Source organism: Nicotiana tomentosiformis, chromosome 10, assembly GCF_000390325.3.
Source record: "Nicotiana tomentosiformis chromosome 10, ASM39032v3, whole genome shotgun sequence".
NCBI classification, from domain to species: domain Eukaryota; kingdom Viridiplantae; phylum Streptophyta; class Magnoliopsida; order Solanales; family Solanaceae; genus Nicotiana; species Nicotiana tomentosiformis.
Genome location: NC_090821.1, coordinates 16,065,079 through 16,090,219, shown reverse-complemented (window position 1 = coordinate 16,090,219; position 25,141 = coordinate 16,065,079). Strand labels below are relative to the sequence as shown.

At 38.0% G+C, this 25,141-nt stretch overlaps 1 protein-coding gene and 1 long non-coding RNA gene across 3 annotated transcripts; one reads left to right on the top strand and one right to left on the bottom strand.

The window, feature by feature from the left end:
• Positions 1-7,436: 7,436 nt before the first annotated feature.
• Positions 7,437-9,309, top strand: LOC108944557 (uncharacterized). Of its 2 annotated transcripts, none has more exons than XR_001968615.3 (2): positions 7,437-7,624; positions 8,368-9,309. It is a non-coding gene; the product is annotated as an uncharacterized lncRNA (long non-coding RNA). The 2 variants fall into 2 exon arrangements; XR_011411463.1 differs by having other exon boundaries at positions 7,752-9,309.
• Positions 8,450-13,780, bottom strand: LOC104092894 (calmodulin-binding protein 60 A-like). The gene is made up of 7 exons (XM_033655293.2): positions 13,312-13,780; positions 12,350-12,428; positions 11,449-11,501; positions 10,853-11,340; positions 10,223-10,383; positions 9,475-9,681; positions 8,450-9,295 (listed from the first exon to the last, which is right to left on the bottom strand). Exons 1-7 carry the CDS (start codon positions 13,410-13,412, stop codon positions 8,678-8,680), a joined length of 1,707 nt encoding a protein of 568 aa, XP_033511184.1. The 5' UTR covers positions 13,413-13,780; the 3' UTR covers positions 8,450-8,677.
• Positions 13,781-25,141: the final 11,361 nt, after the last annotated feature.

Here is a 25,141-nt window from a genome sequence, read left to right as displayed (position 1 = left end):
TTGAAGTTCTAAAGTTCATTAAGCTTGAATTGGGGTGCGATTCGTGATTTTAACGTTTTTTGATGTGATTTGAAGGCTCGACTAAGTTCGTATTGTATTTTAGGACTTGTTTGTAGGTTTGGTTGAGGTCCCAGGGGCCTCGAGGGTGGTTTCAGATGGTTAACGGATCAAGTTAAAGCTTAAAGAATGGCTGATGTGCACCAATTCTGGTGCAATCGCACCTGCGCAAGTTTGACCACAGGTGCATGACCGCAGAAGCGAGGAAATGGTCGCAGGTGTGGTTTGGGCGAAGAGGTGTCGCAGGTGCGAGAATGGGAAAGGAAGCCTGGGGGAACAGGTGCGGAAGTATATCCGCATATGCGGATGCGCATCTGCGCATGGGAAACCGCAGATGCGGAAGTGGGCTAGAAGTCCTGGATCGAAGAAGCGAGAGGAAATTCGCAGAAGCAGAACTGCAAATGCGGTCAAGTGATCCGCAGAAGCGAAAACTGGGCAGAACATAAGGGATCAAACTTGGTCATTTCGTCATTTTCATTTGGGATTTTTGGAGCTCGGTTCTTGGGCGATTTTGAGGAGTTTTCATCATGTAACACAAGGTAAGTAATTTTCCACTTGTTGTGAGCTAAATTTAAGGTTTATATGTGGATTAATAGAGGAAACACTTAGGAAAATTGTGGGATTTTGGTAGAAAACCTAGAATTTTATAATTTTGGATTTTAAGTACGATTTTGGAAATGGGATTAAAAATAAAGTATATATTTTAGTTAGTAATGTTATGGGTAAGGTTTATCTTCGAAAATTTCGGAATCCGGTCACGTGGGCCAAAGGATTGACTTTATCGACTTTTCGAGCGGAGTTAGAAATTGTTTAAATTGATTAATTATGGGTATTAGAGTATAGTTTTATTGATTTGCACATTGTTTGACTAGTTTTGGATCGACAGGTATCGGTTTGAGGTGTTAGAGAGGCTTTGGAGCCAGTTATGGAATTTCGGTTTGACTTAGGTTCACACCATGCTATAGCTATACTATTTGAGTTGTCCCTTGCCTATTAAATTTCTTTATTTTACATTACGATTTAAGACTAGACTTGTGTAGAGTGATAGACTTGCAATTGTAGATATTTGATGGGTTTCATGATTAGCCGCGAGATAATTGTACTCTTCTTAAGAATTGCTTTTGCGCTATGCGTTCTCATCAAAAGGTTTTTCAAATATTTATAACTCACACGTCTATTCATGAGTGGGGGTCAAGGACCCGTCAAAGCTTTTTATTCTAATGGGATCGGGCTGTTCGCCTCGGCAAGATAGATACATCTATGGTTTGTGTCGTTTGACCCTCATCAATACGCACATTATGATGGATCGGGTCGTACGCCTCGGCAGGATTATGTATCATACTCTTATGGGAGAAGGCCGTTCGCCTCGGCAATATATTAGATGTATCTATGGTTTGAAAATATTATGATGGATCGAGTCGTACTCCTCGATATTTCTATAAAATACTCTTATAAAATCGTGCGTAATAATCGATAAAAAGGCAGTATATCTGTGAGTTTTCCTAATTTGAACTGTGGTGATCTATCTGGTGAGGTCCATTATATATACTCTCATTGAGGAGGTAACTACTAGCTGAGAGTTTGAGTTATTGCTGAGAGGGGAATTTTACCACATATTTATACTTGTTATTTTATTTATTTTCTCTTACTCACATATGTTTACTTCTATGTATCTGTCTTATTGGACCACTAGTAAGTGTTGATGTCGACCCCTCGTCACTACTTCTCTAGGGTTAGGCTAGATACTTACTGGGTACGCGTTGATTTACGTACTTATGCTACACTTGCTGCACTTTTTGTTCAGGTACATATATGTCTGGTGATCTTTTGGGCGCAGAGGCGCGACTATTGCGGGGACTTTAGTTAAATCTCATGTTACGATCCACAACCTGCAGAGTCTCCATCAGAGTTATTTATATTCTCCTGTCTAATTTGTATTCCAGACAGATGTTGTATTTTATTATATTTCCTAGTTGATGCTCATGCACTTGTGACACCGAGTTTTGGGGCTTCCTACGGGTTGTTCATTATTGTAGTTTGTGTAAATCCTATTTCATACTATTTAATTAATAAAAATTATGATTTTAAAGTACTAGAATGGGTAATTAAATTGATCAATCACTGTTGGCTTGCGTGACAACGGTGTTAGGCACCATCACGACCTATAGTGGATTTTGGGTCGTGACAATTTCAACTTCACTAACCGAGCAAACTTTAGATTACAACCTATTATAATCTAGGAATTAACCTCTTGATCCCTCACCTACTTGCAATAACTCTATTGGAAGCCTCTTTGTAATAACTCTATTACAAAGCTCACCACTTTGACTAACTCTAGCCAAACACAAACACAAGATTTATGGTTTTACAGACGATGTCCTACATAATGATTCTAACTAAGCTGAGTAGGAATTACAAGTAAATAACACTAACAAAGATACAATAATACTAAGGACATATAATAGACTCTGTGTTGGGATCTGGTCCTTTGTTTTGTTGCTACTTTGTTCTTCAAGCTTTTGAGGGTAATATATAAGTAAAGTCATTGGGACGAATTATGCAATTATCTGGTACAAGGCATACTCCATAAAGTGACTGTTGCACTATTGTGTGTGCAGAGAAATAGTGCAGCGACTTTAACAGCTATAGGGAGTTCACTTGTACTGTCACCGGAGGAACAGATAGCCATTTGTTCCCTCTGCCATTTCTTTGACTGATCATGTTGGAACTTGTGCCAGACATGTGACTTGTTGTTCTTGAGTACTTTTAGGATGTGTAACAGTTTCCTATCTGGTTCTCGTAAGAAGTTTGTTAAATCATCAAAATACAAAAAACACATAACTTATCAGAAATTAAAGTGGTAATACACGTGTTGTGCTTCAACAATCTCAAGGTGAAATTACAAATTGTGAAGAGTACCAATATATATTAGGTCTGGACTTGATAAAATGCCTAAACACCTGTTACGTCACTGTAAAAAATAAGATTTGTAGTACAGTTGGATAATATTGCAGTTATTGCTTGCTCAAGAACTACTTTGGTTCTCCTCAGTACGTATTCACATTCTTAAGGGCAAAACAAAAGTTATAGATAGAAGAAATGAGGAGGTATTTCAAGTGCATCTTATAACTACAAAAGGAGTTTCTTGCTGTTGCTTTGTAGGAGTTCTGTTTTGATGATTAAAGAAAATCATGGCTTAATTGAGAAGAGTCTTTTGAGTAGACGCGGGGCTAGGATTTCAAGTTTATGGTTCGAAATTCTAAGTATTTGAAGTTATTGAATTCTAATTATTAAATAAATAATCAATAAATTATTCAAGACAAATACAAAGTTTGAACACCGGCTCCGCCCTGCTTTTGAGGACCTTCGCTTTAAAGTCACAAGCAAAATTTAGGCGTAAAATACCCTATAAAAGAAGTAGTTTATCCGGAGAACTCGAGGACTCCTCTTGTTTAATTTAGAATTCCTATTCTAAGATTACATATTGAATTGTGTGTAACCTTTTATGTGCAAGTCTGACTATTCTGCATATATGCTGGTGGACCTTACCAATTTTTAGCCTACATTTACAGAGGACCTCAACCAATAAATAGACCATTCCATCGCTTATCTCAAGTGTCAGACGCCTTAATCGTTAAATCACTTGCCCAATTGTGATGTTTATTTAGTTTCAGCCAAGGAATAGTACAAGTCCAAGTAGCTAACTACTTGCCCATCCCTTTATTCCTCCGTTGCAAATTAACTTAGATAAACTGCACCATCAGTCGTATCTTGAGCTTCAGTTTGGTCCATTTGCAAAAAGCATTTCAACCAAGTTAGATTCGACCTAGGTTTAAGTTAAAAATCTTAAGTAAAGAAGATGGACAAAGGCATAACGCAATGTATCTTAATAAAACAACAATAATAAGACATTAAGTGAAACTATTTACGAAGTATATTAGACTGGTCATATATATATATTCGAACTTCTAACATTGCAATATAAATTGTGATCTTTGACAATTGAACATCATGTCCCAGTTTTGAGTAAAAAAATGCACGGGGCTTTCTATTTGGTCGCTCCTATTTAACTTGTACTCACTTTTTAATTTTTTTTTTAATTAGTACCCAAAGTTTAAACAACTTCATGCCTTTTTGTCCTCCTCCTTCTTCTTCTTTTTCGGGTGACTGTGATTTTATATGATGCTTGTGAACATATTTTAAGGTAGTTTATGATATTTTACAGTGGTGAGCTGCTGCGACACTTTATGTTTTACTATTGCTTAGGGTTTCTTTTTTTTCTTTTTCTTAATTGCAAAATGAGTTTGTTAGATTTATTGTTGTTTTGACAAATTGATGATTGGAATTTTTTCTTGATGATATTTGGAGGTTATGTTTCAAATTTGGGCTCATTTGGAGTAGATTTAAGTTTTAAATCGTATATTTGATTGTTAAAATTCGAAGAACAAATTTTTGTTTCTAGGCAATTTGCACTTCAGGCATATTTGGCCTTAAGTGCATGAAAACGTTGGTTGTATTTCAGACCTATTTGGCTTTAAGTACATCTTAAGTGTAATTTTTTTACTTAAGACTTTTTGGCCTTAAGTACATAAAACCATTGGTTGCACTTCAGACCTATTTGGCCTTAAGTGCATCTGAAACGCAATATTTTCACTTCAGACCTCTTTGACCTTAAATGCATGAAAATATTTATTACGCTTCAGACCTATTTGGCCTTAAGTACATCTTAAGTGCAATTTTTATACTTCAGACTTAATTTGCCTCAAGTGCATTGCACTTCAAACTAATATTTTTTAAACTTCAGACCGAATACGTCTGAAATTGATCGTAAAGTGGGTAAGCTTACAATATTTTTTGCAAAGTGGATATAGTTTCAATTGTGACCTCAAAACGGGGTATAGATGCAAAAGCCCCCATTTTTTACAATGTTAACATTGAAGCCCATTAGAAGCTGAAGCCAGACGGGTGGATTTGCAGCCGTACCCTATATTTGTGTCACCTTTTAACTTGTACTCTATTTTTTAAAATTATTGATTTGGTAGCCATCTTACAAAAAATCCGTAATAATATGACAATTACACCCCCTGACAAAATGATCTCCTCCTCTCCTCTCATCAACTTTATAAAAAAATCAGAAACTTGTCCATATTCATCTTCAGAATCACACTTGCATGAAGTTGTTTCACATTGAAGCTAAAACTTCATGCTAATGTAGCATGAAGTTATTTCATGTTGAAGCTAAAACTTCATGCTAATATAGCATGAAATTATTTCACATTGAAGCTAAAACTTCATGTTAATGCATGCTGAAATTATTTATCCTGCAGTCTACAGTTTTGTCATGAATTTTATCTGAAACTTCAGTCTAAACATGTTGAAGTTATTTAGTTCATTTGCTAAAACTTCAGACTAAACATGCTGAAGTTGTTTAGTTCATTTGCTAAAACTTCAAACTAAACATGCTTAAGTTATTTAGTTCATTTGCTAAAATTTCAGACTAAACATGCTTAAGTTATTTAGTTAATTTGCTAAAACTTAAGACTAAACATGCTTAAATTATTTAGTTCATTTGCTAAAATTTCAGACTATCGCTATCCAACGGGACGAGACGGGACGATATTTTGCCGGGACGGTGGCGGGACGGGACAAATAGGACGAAATGGTAGGCCCATCCCGTCCCGCTAATAAATGGGATGGGACGGGACGAAACGGTAGGCCCATCCCGTCCCGCTAACAAACGGGATGGGACGAGACGGGACGAGTTCGCGGGCCTTAAGTGTCGTTTTAAAAAAAAAAATTATTTAAGTATTGATTTTGGCAACGACTATTCTTTTGACAATGATTAAGTTTTTAAAGTTTGCAACGATTAGTTTTTTGACTTATTTAATAAACTTAAAAATTAAACGGAAATTAAGAAACTAAGTAAAGAATTATAAAATATTAAAACAAAAGACTTGTAATGAAATAGTCTAGTAATTATAAATTTATAATAGAGTTATAATTTATTTAATATAATTTTATGCCATTAAGTAACTAAGTAAGAGTGTAAGACAATTCATAAAAAAAAAATCAACGCTTAGAGCCTTTTATTTTATTAATAGAACTTTCAAATCTCACGTACAAATATAATTCTTTTGAAGAGCACTTAATCTACGCAGCCACCTTCTATGAAGGATTCTGTTTGAACTAGGTCTCTTAGTAGCCAATTACAAATTATCATACTAATATTTGTAAGCTCCTATATAACTTCGTTGTAACTTATCTATAATTTCTCTCGGACATTGTTCTGGAATTGGCAATGTTGATTGATGTTTCATGAGTTCCATGCCGTCATCGCTCCCAGTGCTAAGTATCTCATTGTATTCTTCTTCTTCTTCCCTAGTGGTTAATTTTTCAAAAACCAAGATTTCTTCTTTCTGAATTAATCCAATCTCTGAATAATAGGACACGGGATAGGCGGGACGGAACGGGACGAAACGGGATGGGACAAATGGGACGAAATGGATATCCCGTCCCATCCCGTGTCCCGTTTAACATGGGCCTATCCCGTTTAGAATTAAGCGGGACGGGACGGGATGGCCCGTCCCGTTGGACAGCCTTACTTCAGACTAAACATGCTTAAATTTTTTAGTTCATTTGCTAAAATTTCAGACTAAACATGCTTAAATTTTTGTCTTGTAGTATGTAATTTTCTAATGATTTTTTGCTAATGCATGCTGAAGTTATTTAGTTCATTTGCTAAAACTTCAAACAAAAAGATGCTGAAGTTATTTAGTTCATTTGCTAAAATTTCAGACTAAACATGCTGAAATTTTTTAGTTCATTTGCTAAAATTTCAGACTAAACATGCTTAAGTTTTTGTCTTGCAATATGTAATTTTCTAAAGAGTTTTTGCTAATGCATGCTGAAGTTATTTAGTTCATTTGCTAAAATTTCATACCAAAACATGCTGAAATTTTGTAACACAGTCTACAGTTTTGTCCTGAGTTTTATCCGAAACTTCAGTCTAAACAAGCTGAAGTTTTTTAGTTTATTTGCTAAAACTTCATCCTAAACATGCTTAAATTTTTGTCCTGCAGTTTGTCAATAGTATTTTATTAAAGAAGAGTAAAATCGTCTTTTTAAAACGCTTTTAACAAAAAAATTGGGAACGGATGCAAACGGAAAAACAAAACGGGTATAAGTTAAAAAGGGGCGACGAAATAGGGCGCCCCATGCATTTTTACCAGACGGGTCCAGTAGCACAGGTCCATTAGTATAATCCATCAGCCCAATACACTGTATTTTTAATTCCAGCTGTACATTTTATATTTTCTCATTTTGTAAAATATATATACGTAGATATTATTGTTGAAATAACATTATTATCGCGACTTATTTCTTCTCTCTCTCTCTCTCTTAGATTGTTTTAGGGTGCTCAAGAGTTTGTATATTTCACGTCTTGTCATCAAATAACGAAGTAAATTTTGTTCCACAAACTCTCGGATAGCTTGGAGCCTCCTAAGCCTAGAGTATACGAACTCAATCGGAGGAGCAGGCTTCTCTCCTATCAATCCTACTCTGGCTGGTTCGAAATCAATTCAACTCCATTTATATTTTTGGCATTAATTTTCAGTACTAATTGTACTATCTCGTTCATGGCAGATAATTATACTAACATTTTAGCATTTCATCTTTCTTTCCCCGCTTACTAGATCATGCACGGGAAAGAAGAATAGATCCATTGACGGGGTGACTAACCATGGTTTGACTTTCACCCTAAGCTTACTATCTGTTGGGTTAGGAACCCAACCCGGATCTTCTTTCCTCCGAGAGCATTACTGATATAGAAGGAGATAAAGTTGAAAACAACAGACATCAAATCTCTCACAAAAACTGCGACGCCCCATGCTTAATATGAACATCTTGCAGTCGATCAACTTTTAAATACCTTGATTATGCAAATATTGTTTATATTGGTACTACATCTGTTCTAGTTTATGTGAACCTATTTCCTTTTTGGTCTGTTCAAAAAAGAATGACCCCTTTCTAAATTTGGCAATAATTTAACTTAAACTTACAATTGTACCCTTAATGAGAAGTTTTTATAACTACACAAATACTCTGGGCCCATTTTTTACTTGTTTAGGACCACAAATTCCAAAATTCTTCATTTTTTCTTAAACTCCGTGCCCAGTCAAACATGTTCACATAAATTGGAACGGAGGGAGTATTTGATAAAATTTAATTACTCTAATTTAATAAGGTTTGTACAAAATAAAAGAAGAGTTATAAGATGGAACTGTAACTCAGCCATTGAATCTTATGCAGACAACCATATGGAGTGGATCGGAGGTAGCATTTCCCTTGGAATAGATGATAGTAAACAAGTACACAGACAAATACTGCAGCATAGCAATTACAAAATCTTTTCATTCAGATGAGCTGACAGCTTGAAAGACATCATTTTGTGACAATAATGATTTCTTGAAAAGAAAGGAATCAGGAACTTTAACAGGAAAAGCATGAGCAGCACCAAAGAAGTGGCTAATCCTACATATATCAACAAGAAAGTCTACTCTTATTCAGCTACTGCGCGCGATTATGCATCGGGCAGCAATTTCCTAGTGATGACCTTACCTCAGTATAACACACACTTCTTGTTTTGAGAAACAACGGTTTTCCTTTTTATAATCCTCCTAACTGAGAACCACCTAAATACACTAAATAACATTTTCCATCTCCTTTGAGCTTTATCCAGAGGTACAATTGCATTATGAGCAAGAAAGCTGTTCACGATACTGTGTAGATCAGGGGACGTTGGACCAGGGAGGGAAGAGTCAGTGGCAAAGAAAGGAAAATGCATATCCGCACAGAAAGGTGGAGTGAATGAATCAGTATCGTCCATGAAGGAGTTGGAGTCCTGGCTAGGAAAACTCAATGGTTGGTCAAAGCTAACATCCATGTTGTCTATATTATGCAAGATATAATCATCCAAGCTGTTCAAACCAGCTATTGAAGAGATGGATGGCAAGTTATCAGGTGTTGATGCAATCAATTGCTGATAATCGCATATGCTAACCTTTTGGGAAGTCAAAAGATCACCGCTGCTATCAGAATTGGCCATCATGGGTAAGCTTGAGGACAACTGAACAGTGGAAAATTGCAAAGTATAATCCATCAGAGATAACTCGTCTTCGAAGGAAACTACTCCTTCCCAGTGTCTGAACGCACCAATGACCAAATCACGAGCATCGTCCTGAAAATAGAAAAGGATATTAATTGCTTTAATCCAGATTACTACAGAAGCAAAGGCAACTGCTAAACAATGCTCAATTCAACAAGCTAAGTTTGGACAACAAAGCAAATTTCTTGAGAAAAAAAGAAACCGGCATAAGACAGACATGGAAGAGAGAATTTTCAATGCAAGATACATGCCTTTTGAGTTTCAGACAACTTATCAATAGGAAGATACTGACAATCTGAAAAAAGCCCCATCACTTGTCCAACGATGTTAAAGACCACTCCATTCGATTGTAAAGATCTGGATGGGCAGTACAAGTACGACCTCTTGTCAAGTACACACGTCAGAGCATGTTCCACTGTAACTTCCCACATTTTAGTGGACATACCAGTCCCAAGAACCTGCAAGATTTCCAAAGATAAAGTAAAAAACAAGAGTTTTCAATATACTGAAACATGAGGAAACAATAATATTAAATCTATGGAGCAACAAATATCTTAATCTCACTTAAGGTGTTCACTCTGTGTAAACAAAGCCGAAATCCGGTATGTATATCCTCAATGAAGACAGAGGATGCTTTATGACGCTAATCCACTAGTCAAACATCAACATCAAAAAGATACAAGAACCCAGAGAGGATGAACGCAAAAAAAGATTCCATCCTGTACATTGTAACAACGTAGTTGTAACATATATAGAAGTTTTAACTTGCGTTATATTAAAGAAAATCATAGGCGTCGAATAACCGCATAAACTTCAGTTTAAACAAAGCATTAACCAGGTTTTCAATAACCATAAGAGTCAATTAGACGTTTGACAATCATCACTATAGTCATCTTCGTTGCTATTCAATCAGTAACAAATTAAACTGCTGAATCAATTAAATGACACGTTTGTTGGATTCTATGATTAACATGCAAGATAGAATGCCAAAATACTTACATTTCGAAGCCTTACAGGATCAAGATAGAGTAGGGTCAGAAAATCTTTCACTTTGTTGACTCTTTCCTTGCTCAAACGCCTGTGGAAAGCTCCATCTTTACCAATTTTTTCCAGCCTCCAAACTTCATCTGAAAGAGATGGGGGATGGTGCTTCTTGTACACTATGAAGAAAGCAGGAAGTTAGACAAGTGTTTTATCTCACTTGAAACTACTAACAGTTGTTTGATAGCAGATGTTCCATTTGACTCCGAAAATGTTCCATCATAATCTCATTGCTTAATTTTGCCCTTTTAGATTTATTAACTCTGAGCTCATTATCAGGTTAAATATGAAGAAACCACTCCGGTCAACTTGGATTTGTTGAGATAGTTTTTGGTGTTACAGTTTCGGTTATCCGGTTTGAGTGCAGTTCTTATAAAAACATCCACTTAACCGAGCCAAAAAACCAATAATGATGTTTATATCCTGTCAATGCTAAAAATGGATATTCGGTATCTTAGAATTGGAATAAAAAGTTTTAAAGAGCATAGTAGAGTTTACACCTTTTAATTGAACAGCATCTATCATTTAAGACTTGTAAGATAATTCTATCCCAAAAAATTTTAAAACAAAGGAGTACGAAGAACTTACACTCTCCACGGTGATCCCTAACTATGAAGGACTCTGTCTTTGCCTCTCTTATTCTGATTCCTTCAAAGGTATCAACAAGCCTTGCCCCCAGCCTGAATCTACGACTTCTTGTCCAGCTTGAATTATCTGTAAAGGAAATATCACCCACCAAACCAATACCCTCCTTGAGATTTAAAAATGCATCCCCACTAAGGAGAGGTTTCTTTCCTCCCCTTTCTCTCACAATGTTGTTCTTGAATTCTTCTACGGTCCAATTGCCCCCTTCCTCACCATCAAAATCTCCCTCGAGCACCACTATTTCCACTTTTGCATAGGATTCAGGGCCAGTAGAGACTACTTGCTCAGTTAGAGCATCAACTAGTACTACCTTCAGGCTGGATTCTTCTCCTTCTATTCGAGTTCCCGTAAATATAGGGGGAGATATGGCATCTATAAACTTCAGCTTCAGGTTTCTAAATTGACAAGGGTATACACCTTTCGTGGAATTCCTACAAGAGGTGCAAAAGAGGAAGAAAAAAAACAACAGTTGAGTGATAACAACAGAATTAAGCACCCGAAGCATCTGAATATTAAGAGCACCAAATTCAATAATAGACCTTTTGATACTTGTCATGTACTTCCTGAGCGCCAATTCAACTTCCTCTTTTACCTGTAAGAAAAAGTTAAAATACGTTCATTTCTTATTCATGAGGCAAATCATTACAGCTTAAAGAAAAGAAAAGAAATGGAAATATTCCTGCAGACACAAATTGCAAGTTCGTGTCTGATTTGACACGAGGCATTGAAAATGAGTTTTATTTGAAGCTAAACAGAAATAGAATAGGACACATATTCTTCGAAGCTAAATAGGAAAGTAGGAATGACAAGTTACCTTCTGATTTTACAGGAAAGTGTAAAATTTGGTTTGATGCGACTTTATGGATGATAAGTAGGATATATGTTGAGCTTAGCTTATTGTATAGAGAGTATCATTATGGTAAGTGGACTAAGACAGAAAATACTATAAACTAAATAAGCAACGGCATAAGATGTATCTATGTCACCAAAGCTAACATCACAAACCACACAGCTTGAAGCACTGAAACGTTTCTACATAGCTACTTTTGTGATCACATTTATCATTCATGCTTTTTATGTTTAGCATCAAGAAAAGGGAAGAGGAAAGTGCACGCTCGCAAATAAGAAAAGAAAAGGTTACAGACAGTGGAATCTTGGAAAATTAAACAAATTAGACTCTCAAATTAAAATTATAAGTGATGTCGTTCAAAGCTCATGACCATAAGCGTAGGACTAGTACTCTGGGACACAACATTCAAATCTTGTGCCTTTCTGAATACTTTTTTGTTGCAACCCTATCTCTAAATGGAGAGGGTTGAGACTTTGTAATTGCTGAGGAAATACGAAACAGGTTACATATCACTCAAGAGGAGCTCAAGGAGATAAATCACGTCATAGACTATGAAGGAGATAATGAACCTTCAGAAAAAATGAACTTACCACTCGACGAAGCAATGGCTCCAAAGCTGGTGCCATACAGCTTTGCGCCTTGCGCATATTCATTACTTCCACAATCACGCTGCATAAAATAACAAAAGAACGATCAGTAACAAAATTGCAGGACAGACTAAAGGGACAGGAACTCTGTGTATATTTTTTGGCAAATTCATCTCAAAATCCAGTTCACTACTACAAAAATCAATTGACGCAGGGTGTTTGGACTACATATACGAGCATTCAGAGAGTGGAAGTACCCACACATTAACCTCTCATGTATCAGCAATTGTTCTTCACTAAACATCAACATGGAAAAAGGTAATCCATAATCCGTTACAGGCTTATGGAGCACAGTAAAAAAGTAACAACTCCATCCACTTTTTTCATTCTACATCTAATCCATGATATGCAAACCTCCACCGCAGTGGCAGAGCTAAGCTCAGGGAAGGGTGGCCAATTGAACACCCTTAATTGGAAGTTATATTGTGTATACATGTATATTAAATCTTGAACACCGTTAGCACAATTCCTGGTTTCACCACAGCATTACTAATCGCCACCTTCTAAAGAAAATAAACAGCACTAGCTAAGCTTAGAGACGATATTATTTTCCACTGTGGACTAAAACTAAAATAGACTAAAGAGATAATGGAAAAACCACGACCCATCTCAAATTTCAACTACTCCATCCCAGGAACCTTTCAACTATACTCACCAGTTCATAACTGGCACGTCGCATCCCATCCCAACCCCAGCACTAGTTTTCCATAAGCCGTACTGAAAATTCAAAATATCCTAAAGGCTGCAACTAGTACTACTTTTACTGTAATTTTCAAATATGCAAATTTTAATAAATTATACTCTCATAAGCAAAAGTGTCAAACAAATTGAAGGAGAAGATTCATTTGTTCTCAAAGTAATATATACTCCTTTGCTCCCAATTTAGAGAGAGTAGTAATTTTGACCTTTTGAGAGGAGGAACTCTCCGGCGACGCTTGTCCCCCGAAGAATTGCTGCCATCGGGTCGAGGGGTGGCATCTTGTTGCAGTTGCCTCCTCACTGACATTATCAATCAAAGGGAAAGACAACAGCAATTGCAGTCTTAATATAAATCCCACGAATAGTTGTGCGTGGTGGTGGCACCGGCAGAAAAGATGATAACCATGGAAATGGAATAATGGTGAGTGAGGAGAAAAAAGGACCAACATGCGTTAGCAGATGAAGATGATTGAACAACAATTATTCATGTGTTTCACACTTCATAATACGTTCTACTCTAGCCAGACTACTTTAGGGGATGTGAAAGAAATAGAAGTGTTAGATACGTATGCGTTTGCATAAAAAAGGAGTACAGTCCAAAAAGATATCTGATCGTATGATTTATAAGGTTGTGGAGATTTTTTGTGCCTATTGTTTCTTTCATTGTTGCTTTCTCCACAGAGATAAAAGAGGGTGAAAATGGGGTTCCTAAACCAAAGTGTGGTTCACAAATAGGTTAAAAAAAAAATGGGCATTATTTTATATATATCGCGATTATTCACCGCGTTATATCTTAACGGTAATTTTATCCATTAAAGTATAGCGCGGTGAATAACCGCACTATATTTGAACTTAAAATGAGCGGGAGGTATAGCGCATATAAGTATAGCGCTTTATAGGTATAACGCTCTATACCTATACAAAAAATCGTGCCATCTCCTTTCCCCACCAGACGCGAACCAGCAGAAACTCCCCCCCTTCCCCCCACCTTAAAATGAGCGGGAGGTATAGCGCATATAAGTATAGCGCCTTATAGGTATAGCGCTATATAGGTATAACGCTCTATACCTATATAAAAAAATCGTGCCATCTCCTTCCCCCACCAGACGCGAACCAGCAGACCCCAAAACCAAAATTCCCCCCCCCCCAAAAAATCGGTCCTCCACTCCATTTTTATCCGTCCCACAAAAAGTGTAACTTCTCGGTATTGGAGCAAGCTTACACCGGATCTAAGGCATTATCGCGTAGTGGATTGTTCGTTTCGGCCCCCAAATCATCAAATCCTCATATTTCAAAAAATTATAAATCGAGGTATTCTGATTTACTTTTTGTTAAAACTCATGTATAAAAAATGCATATTACTTATTTTTTTACTGTGATCTATATTTTTTCGTGATTGTTTTGTGATTTAATTAATTTGTTATTTTTTATCCAGATTAGATTATTGTTGTGGTAAAAAATTAGTAAAATAGATATTATTATTTTATGAATAATTAATGTTATTAGTTGTTATAAAAAATATTTATTAGTTATTTTTTTACTGTGGTATATGTATTTTCGTGATTATTTTGTGATTAAATTAATTTATTATTTTTTATCCGGATTAGATTATTTATGTGCTAAAAGATTAGTAAAATTGATAAATTATTATTTTATGAATAATTAATGTTATTTAGATTTTATTATTGTACATATATTAATATATGACTTTATTGTTGTTTAGTGCACTTTAGTGTTATGTTGTGCCCGTAATTATAATCTAGTGCCCGTAATTATAATCTAGTGCCATTTAGCATAGTATCTTTGTAGTTATTGAAATTAATTATTTAATTATCTGTTAATCCCAAAAATATTTGGAAAAAAAAATGATAGTTCAAACACAAACTCTCTCGAATGTTAGTCAACAAATGTAAGAAAATAACATAAAAATAACAATATTTGTCAAACTAAGTATTTTTATATAAATACTTATTAATTATATCATGTATAGTTATAAAATAATAAACTAACATATAAAATAAGAAACAAACATAGAAAGTAATAAACTAACATACAAAATAATAAACTAACATATAAAATAATAAATAAATATTTAAAATAATAAAATAACAAAAAAAATAATAAACTAAGATATAAAATAATAAATAAACATATAAAATAATAAAACATATAAAATAAGAAACAAACATATAAAATAATAAACTAACGTATAAATTAATAAACTAACATATAGAATAATTAACTAACATATAAAATAATAAACTAATGTAGAAAATGTATCAACCTAAGTAATAATATAGTAAAAATATCAATTAAATATTAATATAAAATATATTGCAATATATTTAAAGACGTTAAGCAATCAAAAAGAAAAATACTTTAATTAATATTGTTCAATTTACAGACATCGTCATGGTAGTTCCCCATGTGCATCCCGGACCTGCATCTCGAGAGCTACTGTTGCTTACAGGGCTACCATAGGTCTTCATACATCTGGGATGGGCAGTGTTTGTCCCAAACATTCCGCCTCAGACGTATAGATGATATGTAGGAATTCATTAGGGACCACCCACTCCATCCTCGTATAGTTAGACGCCTTCAGGATACAGGTTTCTACAGGATCATAGAGATCACCCGGTTGCAGTTCGACTGGGCGTTGATCATGAGAGCGGTGGCGACCGAAGACACACATGTTTCATCTAGCCATCGGCGAGGCTACCATCACTCTTGAGGACGTGGAGGTTCTCTTCGGGTTGTCGGTTGATGGATTACTTGTAGCTTACCCGCATGCACTTAGAGACTATAGGGGAGTGCATTACCTGCATATGTTGAAGTGACTCACCGATTTTTAGCCAGCGGAGGAGACTGCATTGAGTGGGGCGAGTCGATTACAACTGACGCCCATCCGGCAGCATCTGGAGGCGATGGATACGGAGATTACGGATGCTTCACCGGTGGAGGATATCGACCGACACATGGTATTGTTTAATTTGTTGAGGCATAAATTCAACAACCCTTTCCATCAATGACGATGCACCTCTAGATCTTTCAACAAACCTCTCCGCCGTCTGCTTAAATGACATCCGCACCATGGCAGGGACTGGCAATCCACGTGCAGACTTCAATAACCCATTGAAAGACTCTGACATATTTGTAGTCAGAATTTCCCATCTTCTACCACAATCCATAGGCAAAGTCCACTTGTCAAGCTCATGTGGCATCAACCAACGATAGGCTTCTGGGTCTTCCTACCTAATCAATTTCATTCACCTCCTGAATTTACACTCTTGGTGATCTGTTGCACCCATCCACATTAAATCATGCAAGTCCATATTCGGATAAGCCCTATGGAAGTTGGTCTTCAAGTCCCTAAAACAGTAACGGTGGTAGGCATACGGTTCCTTCCACACACACAAATTCTGTACAGAACTTAAAATACCTCCATGCCGATCAGATATTAGATAAATACCTAAATGCTGTTTGACAACGTGCTCCTTCAAGTGGTTCAAAAATAATGCCCACGTCTCTTGGCTTTCATTGGCACAAATAGCAAATGCTAGGGGAAATATACTTCCATTAGCATCTACAGCAATGACGATCAATAACTTAATATCATACTTTCCATATACATGAGTGTCGTCTATGGATATTACCGGCCGACAATGCACAAAACCATCAATGGATGGTTTAAATGCCCAGAACACATATCTGAATATGTATTCTGGACTCCGCTCAAGCTTCCATTCAACAACAGTCCCGAGGTTAAAGTGTTGCAATGCAGCCATGTACCTGGGTAGAGCGGCAAATGACTTATCCCAGTTACCATGAATAATTTCAAATGCACGTTTACGCCCGAGAAATGCCTTTCTTTTGGTAATGGTACATTCATATACCTGGTGGAAAGATGTTATACACTCTTTGATCTTGTACCTTATGGACGCTTCAATGTGTGGAATCAAGACAAGAGAAATCAAGTCAACATTCAAGTTAAAATGATTCCCATCCACTGAATGTGTTCATTTCATAATTGTGGGTGCCAATGTATTTCCCCACAATCCACATATTTATTTTCAACTTTCTCGCACGCAGCATCCAATTACAACCTTGAAACCATCTACGACAAATAACCTTGTATACTTCTGGAGATGACTCATGAACCACGATCTCACGACACTCTTTTATGCTGTACATTCGCACCGTCCTGCTTAGACGCGCTTTATCGTCAAAAAGCATGCCCTTTGACAGTGCCGTTGCTCTAGATTGATCCCACATTGCTGTCCGAATTTCGTCAAGATCCCTTGCGAGGGCATCCACATCCGGCATACTTGGCAACTGATCAAGGTAGGGAATCACCCTTGAATGAAACAGTACATGGGACTCGTACACTCTTGGTCTAACGGGAGGTGGAGCATGCTCCCTCGTCAAATCAGGTTCATCATTCTCATCCTCATCATCATCACCCTCATCAGGGAAGGGTGTGTCATCTCCAAACTCATCAGCATTGTTGTCATAATCACTATCATCTTTCTGACTCTTCGCATCTGCCAAATTCCGATTAAATATGTCGTCTTCGGGCAATTGAGTAAGGACATGACCTTCAAGTTGCTTGTTTTCACTGCACAACCAATAAAATAATGAGTTTCTCAAATTCATACAAACTTTACATATAAACTTTATCACTTCACTTATAAATCATATCCCATGATGCACATTATCCTGTTGCTGATGACTCCCGGATGGACCACCATGATCCAACACACCAAAACTAGGCATGTTCCAACTGTCCGTTGGTTCATAGCTTGTAAAATTCATATCTGGCCAGTACCCCCTGTGGAATATATGAGTTTTCATACAAATTCAATACATAAAAATAAACTTCGTAACACAAAGAAAAATTAAAGTTTACCACACGGCTTGTGGATTATGTAAACTTGGGGATACATTATATTCTGACTACTCATTCTCCCGTGGAGATAAGTTTAGATCTGGCCAAACTCATTCACCCGGAACCTGTTTGGATAAAACTGCTCCAAAAAAATCACCCGATAATTCAGGGATATCCCTATTTTGCGAAACCTCATTATTGCGAACGTCTTTAGCCTTGACGTACATTTCTAACAATTTTATCCCAAGAAGTTCCTTGTGTTCATATGGAGTCCTCAAAATATCTGTCAGAGTTTCATCGTCTTCGATGTTGACCACAGCATAACAAGCAACCCCTTGAGGAGTAACAGAATACAGATATCTTTCGGTTACTTTAATATTCACCGAACCGTTTGCTCACACTCATTTTTTTACATAACAACGATATCAATCTATCGTACCCCATTGTAAGTGCCAACTTAACATGACACTGTGGAGAACAACCATAGCGTACTGAGTTATTCTCCGCCACAACCTCACCCCTCCCTCCAATATAATGAAACCCTAATTTTTCGCTCTTCGAACATTATGACAAAATGCAAAATAACTTAACGAACAAATATTTCGGAAGACTTGAAGGATCCTGAATGGATTTTTACCAAATTCTGAAACTCCTTAAATAAGAAAAAAGCAGTCTGGGGGTACAATTATTTGATTTTTAGCGCATGTATAATAAGCGCTATACCCATATGAATTATTGGTGGGTCAGTTAAGTGGAGATGAATTATTGGTGGGCCGCATTTTATAAATAGCGCGGTTATTCACCGCGCTATACCTTAACGGACAAAACTGCCATTAAGGTATAGCGCAGTAAATAACCGCACTATATATAAAATGGTGCCTAGTTTTTTTAAATCTATTTTGTGTTGCTTGAGTCCAAAAGAACCACACTTTGGTTCCGGACTCGTAAAAATGGCGGGCTTTGGGGGAGGGGGGGTGACCACTCTTTGGAATAGCTTCGTACGGTTTTTTCGAGTGCTATTGCTACATACATGTTGTAGCAAGCTTCTTCATTGTCAAAAGTATTTTTTTTTCAAAGTTTGAATTGTTTGACCAAGTTTAAAGCAGAAGTAATATTGGAGAAACTGAAAAAAGTAGTTTTTCTCAAAAGCACTTTTCTGAAAAATATTTTTGAGAAAAATACACTTAGAAGCACTTTTTAAAAGATTGGCCAAACACTAATTGTTGCTCAGAAGTATTTTTCATATTAATTATCCAAACACAAATTGCTTCTCATAGAGAAAAATACTTTTGAAAAAAAAAAGCACATCTCAAAATAAGCTGATTTTAGAAACTTGACCAAACAGGCTATTGGTATGTTCGTTGACATTTGTTCTGCTGTTGTTAATATTGCACGCCGAAGTGACTGTAGTGACATATTTAACAAATAAGTAGAAGGAGCTTTTACTATCATTATTTTTACATGTTATAATCTATAATCTATCTTATTTTTAGAATTATAAATCTCACATTTGAAGAAGATTTACTTGTCAATATTATTTGATCGACCTAATAGTGTTAAACAAATATACCGGCAATATACATAACTTAAACTTTTAAACAAAATAGCTTATTAATGATATTATTTGTTTAAAGTTTACTTATGCTAGGTCTTAAGACATGTCACTGGGATCAATGTTTTGCTTCTTATACAAGAAATATTTATCTGTTATGAAAATATTATATTGTGGTTGTCCATTTATTACCCTGCTATAGATAATCTTCTTCACATTTAGTACTCTATTGAAGTTTATCTACTAGCAGCTGATACAGGGAGGTTGCAAGCAACTAAATAAAATAACTTACAACAACTTTTTATTAAACATATAGGTTACGAGCAGCTCATGCAGACAACTTACAAGCAGCTCAAGAAAAGTCTTGCAGCTCCTTCCCGAAAAGCCTTGCTTGAAAAGCCTCGCAGCTCCTTTCTTTATTCTATAAATCGAAGAAATCTCACTTCATTATGTACATCAGTTTGAAGTTGAATACTATATCAATCTCTCTCTATTTTTGCCTACAGTTTATTTACTTTTAGTCTTTATTTTATAACACGTTATCAGCACGAGACTCTCCCTTGAGCACTTACTTTGAAAGATGTATTACTATAGTTATCCTCGTCCAAAGGCACCAGTTCTCATTGTAAGTAAGACCAAATTATTGTATTGATGGATTTTTATTCTGTATATAGTGGGTTGAACGATTGATATTTCTTTGGCATCATTGTAACGACCCGGCCAGTCGTTTTGAGTATTTTAGCCTCGATCCCCTATTTATTGTGTCCTCTATGTTGTATTATGGTTATGAGATTTTCCGAGGGTGTTTAATTTTGGTTCGGGTGAGTTTCAGAGTGAAATGGAACACATAGTCCCTAAGTTGGAGGTTTAAGTTGAAAAAGTTGACCGTAGTTTGACTTTTATATAGACGACTCCGAAATGAAGTTTTGATGGTTCCAATAGCCCCGTGTGGTGATTTTGGACATAGGAGTGTGTCCGGATGTTGATTTGGAGGTCCGTAGGTCGTTTTGGCTTGAATTGGCGAAAGTTAGAAAGTTGAAGATTTGGAAGGTTGAGAAGTTTGACCGGGAGTTGACTTTATTGATATTGGGGTCGGATTACGATTTTATAAAGTTGGTATGAATCGGTATTAGTTTTGGAATTCGGAAGTTCATAGTTTCAATAGGCTTGAATTAGGGTGCGATTCGTAGAATCGATGTTGTTTGATGTGATTTTTGGCCTCGAGTATGTCCGTTATGTGTTTTGGAACTTGTTGGTATATTCAGACGGGGTCTCTGGGGGCCCGGGTGTGATTCGGATTGAATCAGGAACAACTTTGGACTTGTGCATTGCTGAACCCCTGTTGTGTCTGGTGCAATCGCACCTACGCACTTTGGGCAGCAGGTGCGACACTGTAGAAGCGGCCTACGAGCCATAGAAGTGAGATTGGCCCTGCCCAGTTGGGAACGTAGATGCGGGCTCATAGATGCGATCCATAGGTCACAGAAGTGAGGGCGCAAATACGCGTGGGTGCCCGCAGAAGCATATTCTCTGGACTTAAGTTATGGCCACACCTGCGATGGCATTTTCACAGGTGCGGAGCTGCAGTAGCGGCTGTTGGCCCGCAAAAGCGAAATCGCTAGGCAGAAATAGGTGCTTTCGAGGGTTTGATTTCATTTTCATCTTTTGGACCTAGAGAGCTTGGTTATTGGTGATATTTTAAGGGATTTTCAAGAAAATCATCGGGGTAAGAGATTCTAACTCGGTTTGACTATTTTACACGAATCCATTATTCTTTTCATCATTTAATTAATGAATTGAGTTGAAAATTTGAGGAAAAATTGTGAAAACTTCTTTGACTAAATTTTGGGGTTTTGAAAGGCGATTTGAGATGTGATTTGAGTAATTCTTGTATGATTGGACTCGTTATCGAATGGGTGTTTAGATTTTATAATTTTGTCTGGGTTCCGAGATGTAGTCCCCGGGTTGACTTTTTGAGTTGACTTTTTATTTCTCTTTAAAGATTGTAACTACGAATTGCTTCCTATAATTTATATTTATGGTATGAAATTATTTTGTCTAGATTCGAGCCGTTCGGAATTGGATAATCGAGGGAAAGGCTTACTAGTGGATTGAGTTGGCATGTTTTAAAGTAAGTGTCTTGCTTAACTTTGTGTGGGGGAATTATCCCTTAGGATTGATGTTGTTTGTGTTACTTGTGATATATGGGAGCCGTGTACGCAAGGTGACGAGTGTGTACACGGGCTAAATGTGGTAATTGACCGGTTCTAGCTACGTAGATTCTTTTATGCCTTTAATTGTGTTACCATAATACGTTATATTCATCATCTTTAGTCTATCTTCACATGCTTTACTTGTCTTACCTCTTACTTGTTAATTGTCTTTACATATTTAGTTGATGTTATTGTTTCCTATATTCCTTATTCATTTTAACCGTTGAGTTCTTTACTTGAAGTTGTTATTCTTGGGGTATCTTGTTGTTGAAATTGGTATTGAGTTATGGAACTGTTAGGAAAAAGCTTCACTTCTTTGATTCCTTATCGTGCAAATTTATTGACTTCGAAATTCTAAATTTCTGTCTTTCTATTCTCTCACAGATAGTGAGGACATGCACAGCTAGATCTGATGATCAGGCACCCACGCCCCTTTCTAGAGCCGCGAGAGGCCGGGTTAGAGGCCGAGGATGGGCACATGGTGCAGCTAGAGCACCTTCCCGAGCTACTATAGAGGAGCCATTAGTAGCTCCAGTTGGGGGGCAGGCACCTGAGACGCCTGTCACTGCCCCTGCACTTTAGGAGACCCTCACCCAATTTATGAGCATGTTTGGCACTCTAGCTCAGGCGAGGTTGATTCCACTTGCTCCTGCCATATCTCAGGCCGGGGGAGGAGCATAGACTCCTGCTGCAGCGGTTGTAGGTGGACCAGGGCCCAGAGGTCATATTAGTACATCCAGTTATCCCAGTTCAGCCCGAGGTTAGGGCAGCAACATCTGAGGGGGAGCAGCTCAGGCTCGAGAGGTACCAGAAGTACTACCCATACTTTCAGTGACTTAGCTTTAGAGGATGCGCATGGTTTTCTTGAGGAGTGCCATCGTATCCTCCGTACTATGGGTATTGTGGAGTCAAATAGGGTTGCTTTCACTACGTGCCAGCTTAAGGGAGCGGCTTATCAGTGGTGGCGAGCGTACGAGTTGGGTAGCTCAGCCGAGGAAGCTTCACTCACATGGGCTCAGTTTTCAGAGATGTTCATGGGAGAGTTTGTTCCTAGAGCCTTCGGGATGCATGGCGCATGGAGTTTGAGCAGTTTCTCCAGGGTGCTATGACCGTGTCGGAGTATGTCGTCAGGTTCATCAAGTTATCCCGACATGCAACAGCCTTAGTCTCTACAGTCGGAGAGCGATTTCGTCGATTTATCGAGGGGCTCAACCATAGTATTAGATTCAGCATGGCTTGAGAGTTAGAGATTAATACCCCATACCAGTAGGTGGTGGAGATCGCTCAGAGAATGGAGGGTATGTGGGGCTGGGAGAGAGAGGACAGGGAGTCCAAGAGGCCTCAAGATTCTGGCACATATAGTGGTGCCCGTTCCCTAGTTGCAGCCCGTCATGGTAGAGGCTATGTGAGCCATCCTATTTATTCAGCACTTCCAGCTTCCTGTGATATTTCGGCTACTCCGAGGTCTCAGGTTGCCCATTATGCACCGCCACTGTCTAGTGTACCTCTTGCACGGGGGTGCTTTCAGTGATCAGTCCAACCGACCAGGCCCGAGCCAGCTTCAGTAGCCATATCCTCCGAGAGCTTGTTTTGATTGTGGTGACACTCGTCATATGGTGAGGGACTGCGCCAGACTCAAGAGGGGTGCACCTCTACAGACCACTCAGGCTCCACGTATTCCACAGGGTCCCCAGACTTCTTAGGTCATGGTTACCGCACCAGTTTCCACTTCACCTGCACAGCCAGCTAGAGGTGGAGGTCGGGTGAGTAGGGGTCGCTCTAGAGGGGGAGGCCAAGCCAGATGTTATGCTCTACCGACTAGGACGGAGGCAGTTGCGGCCGACTCAGTTATCACAGGCATTGTTCCGGTTTGTCATAGAGATGCATCAGTCATATTTGGGTATATCCCGTGATTTCTTGAGTTCTCTTGTCTATGTGTCCATGACAGTGGGAGATTCCATTATTGTTGACCGTGTGTATCGGTCGTGTTTAGTTGTTCTTGGTGGTTTTGAGACCAGAGCTGACCTATTATTGCTCAGTATGGTAGATTTTGATGTTAGTTTGGACATGGACTGGTTGTCTCCCTATCATGTTATTCTTGATTGTCACGCCAAGATAATGACGTTGGCTATGCCAGGTTTGTCGTGGTTGGAGTGGAGGGGTACTTTGGATTATGTTCCTAGCAGGGTGGTGTATTTCCTTAAGGCACAGAGGATGGCTGGGAAGGGGTGTGATGCATATCCAGCCTTTGTGAGGGATGTTAGTGCGGATACTCCTACCGTTGAGTCAGTTCCGGTAGTGAGGGATTATCCAGATATATTTCCGGTGGATCTTCCGGGCATGTCGCCTAATGGGGATATCGATTTTGGTATTGATTTATTGTCGGGCACTCAGCCCATCTCCATTCCACCATATCGTATGGCCCCATCGGAGTTGAAGGAGCAGTTGCAAGAGTTGCTTGATAAGGGTTTCATTCGGCCCAATGTATCACCTTGGGGTGCTCCGGTCTTGTTTGTAAAGAAGAATGATGGTTCTATGCACATGTGTATTGATTATCGACAGTTGAACAAGGTTACAATGAAGAACATGTATCCATTTCCACGCATTGATGACCTATTTGATCAGCTACAGGGTGCTAGAGTGTTAGCAGTCAGGCTATCATCAATTGAAGATTCGGGATCCAGATGTTAGGAAGACTGCCTTCAGGATTGTGTATGGTCATTACGAGTTCCTTGTGATGCCATTTGGGCAGACCAACGCCCCAACAACATTCATGCACTTAATGAACAGTGTATTCCAGCCCTATCTTGATTCATTCATCATTGTGTTTATTGAAGATATCTTGGTGTACTCCCGAACCCGGGAGGATCATGAGCAGCACCTGAGGATTGTGCTCCAAACCTTGAGAGAAACGAAGTTGTATGCAAAATTTTCAAAATGTGAATTCTGGCTTGATTCAGTTGCATTTTTGGGTCATGTGGTGTCGAGCGAAGGGATCAAGGTAGATCCGAAGAAGATTCAAGCAGTGCAGAGTTGGCCCAGACCGTCTTCAACTACTGAGATCCAGAGTTTTCGGGGTTTGGCAGGATATTACTGTCGTTTCATAGAGAGTATCTCATCTATTGTTACACCTATGACCGGATTGACCCAGAAGGGTGCTCTGTTCAAACGGATCAAGGAGTGTAAGGAGATCTTTCAAAACCTCAAGATTGCTTTGACTACAGCCCAGTGTTGGTGTTGCCTACGGGTTTGGGGTCTTACACTGTGTACTGTGATGTGTCACGTGTTGGCCTCGGCGCGGTGTTGATGCAAGACGGTAGGGTAATTGCCTACGCGTCTAGATAGTTAAAGGTGCATGAGAAGAATTATCCTTTCCACGACCTTGA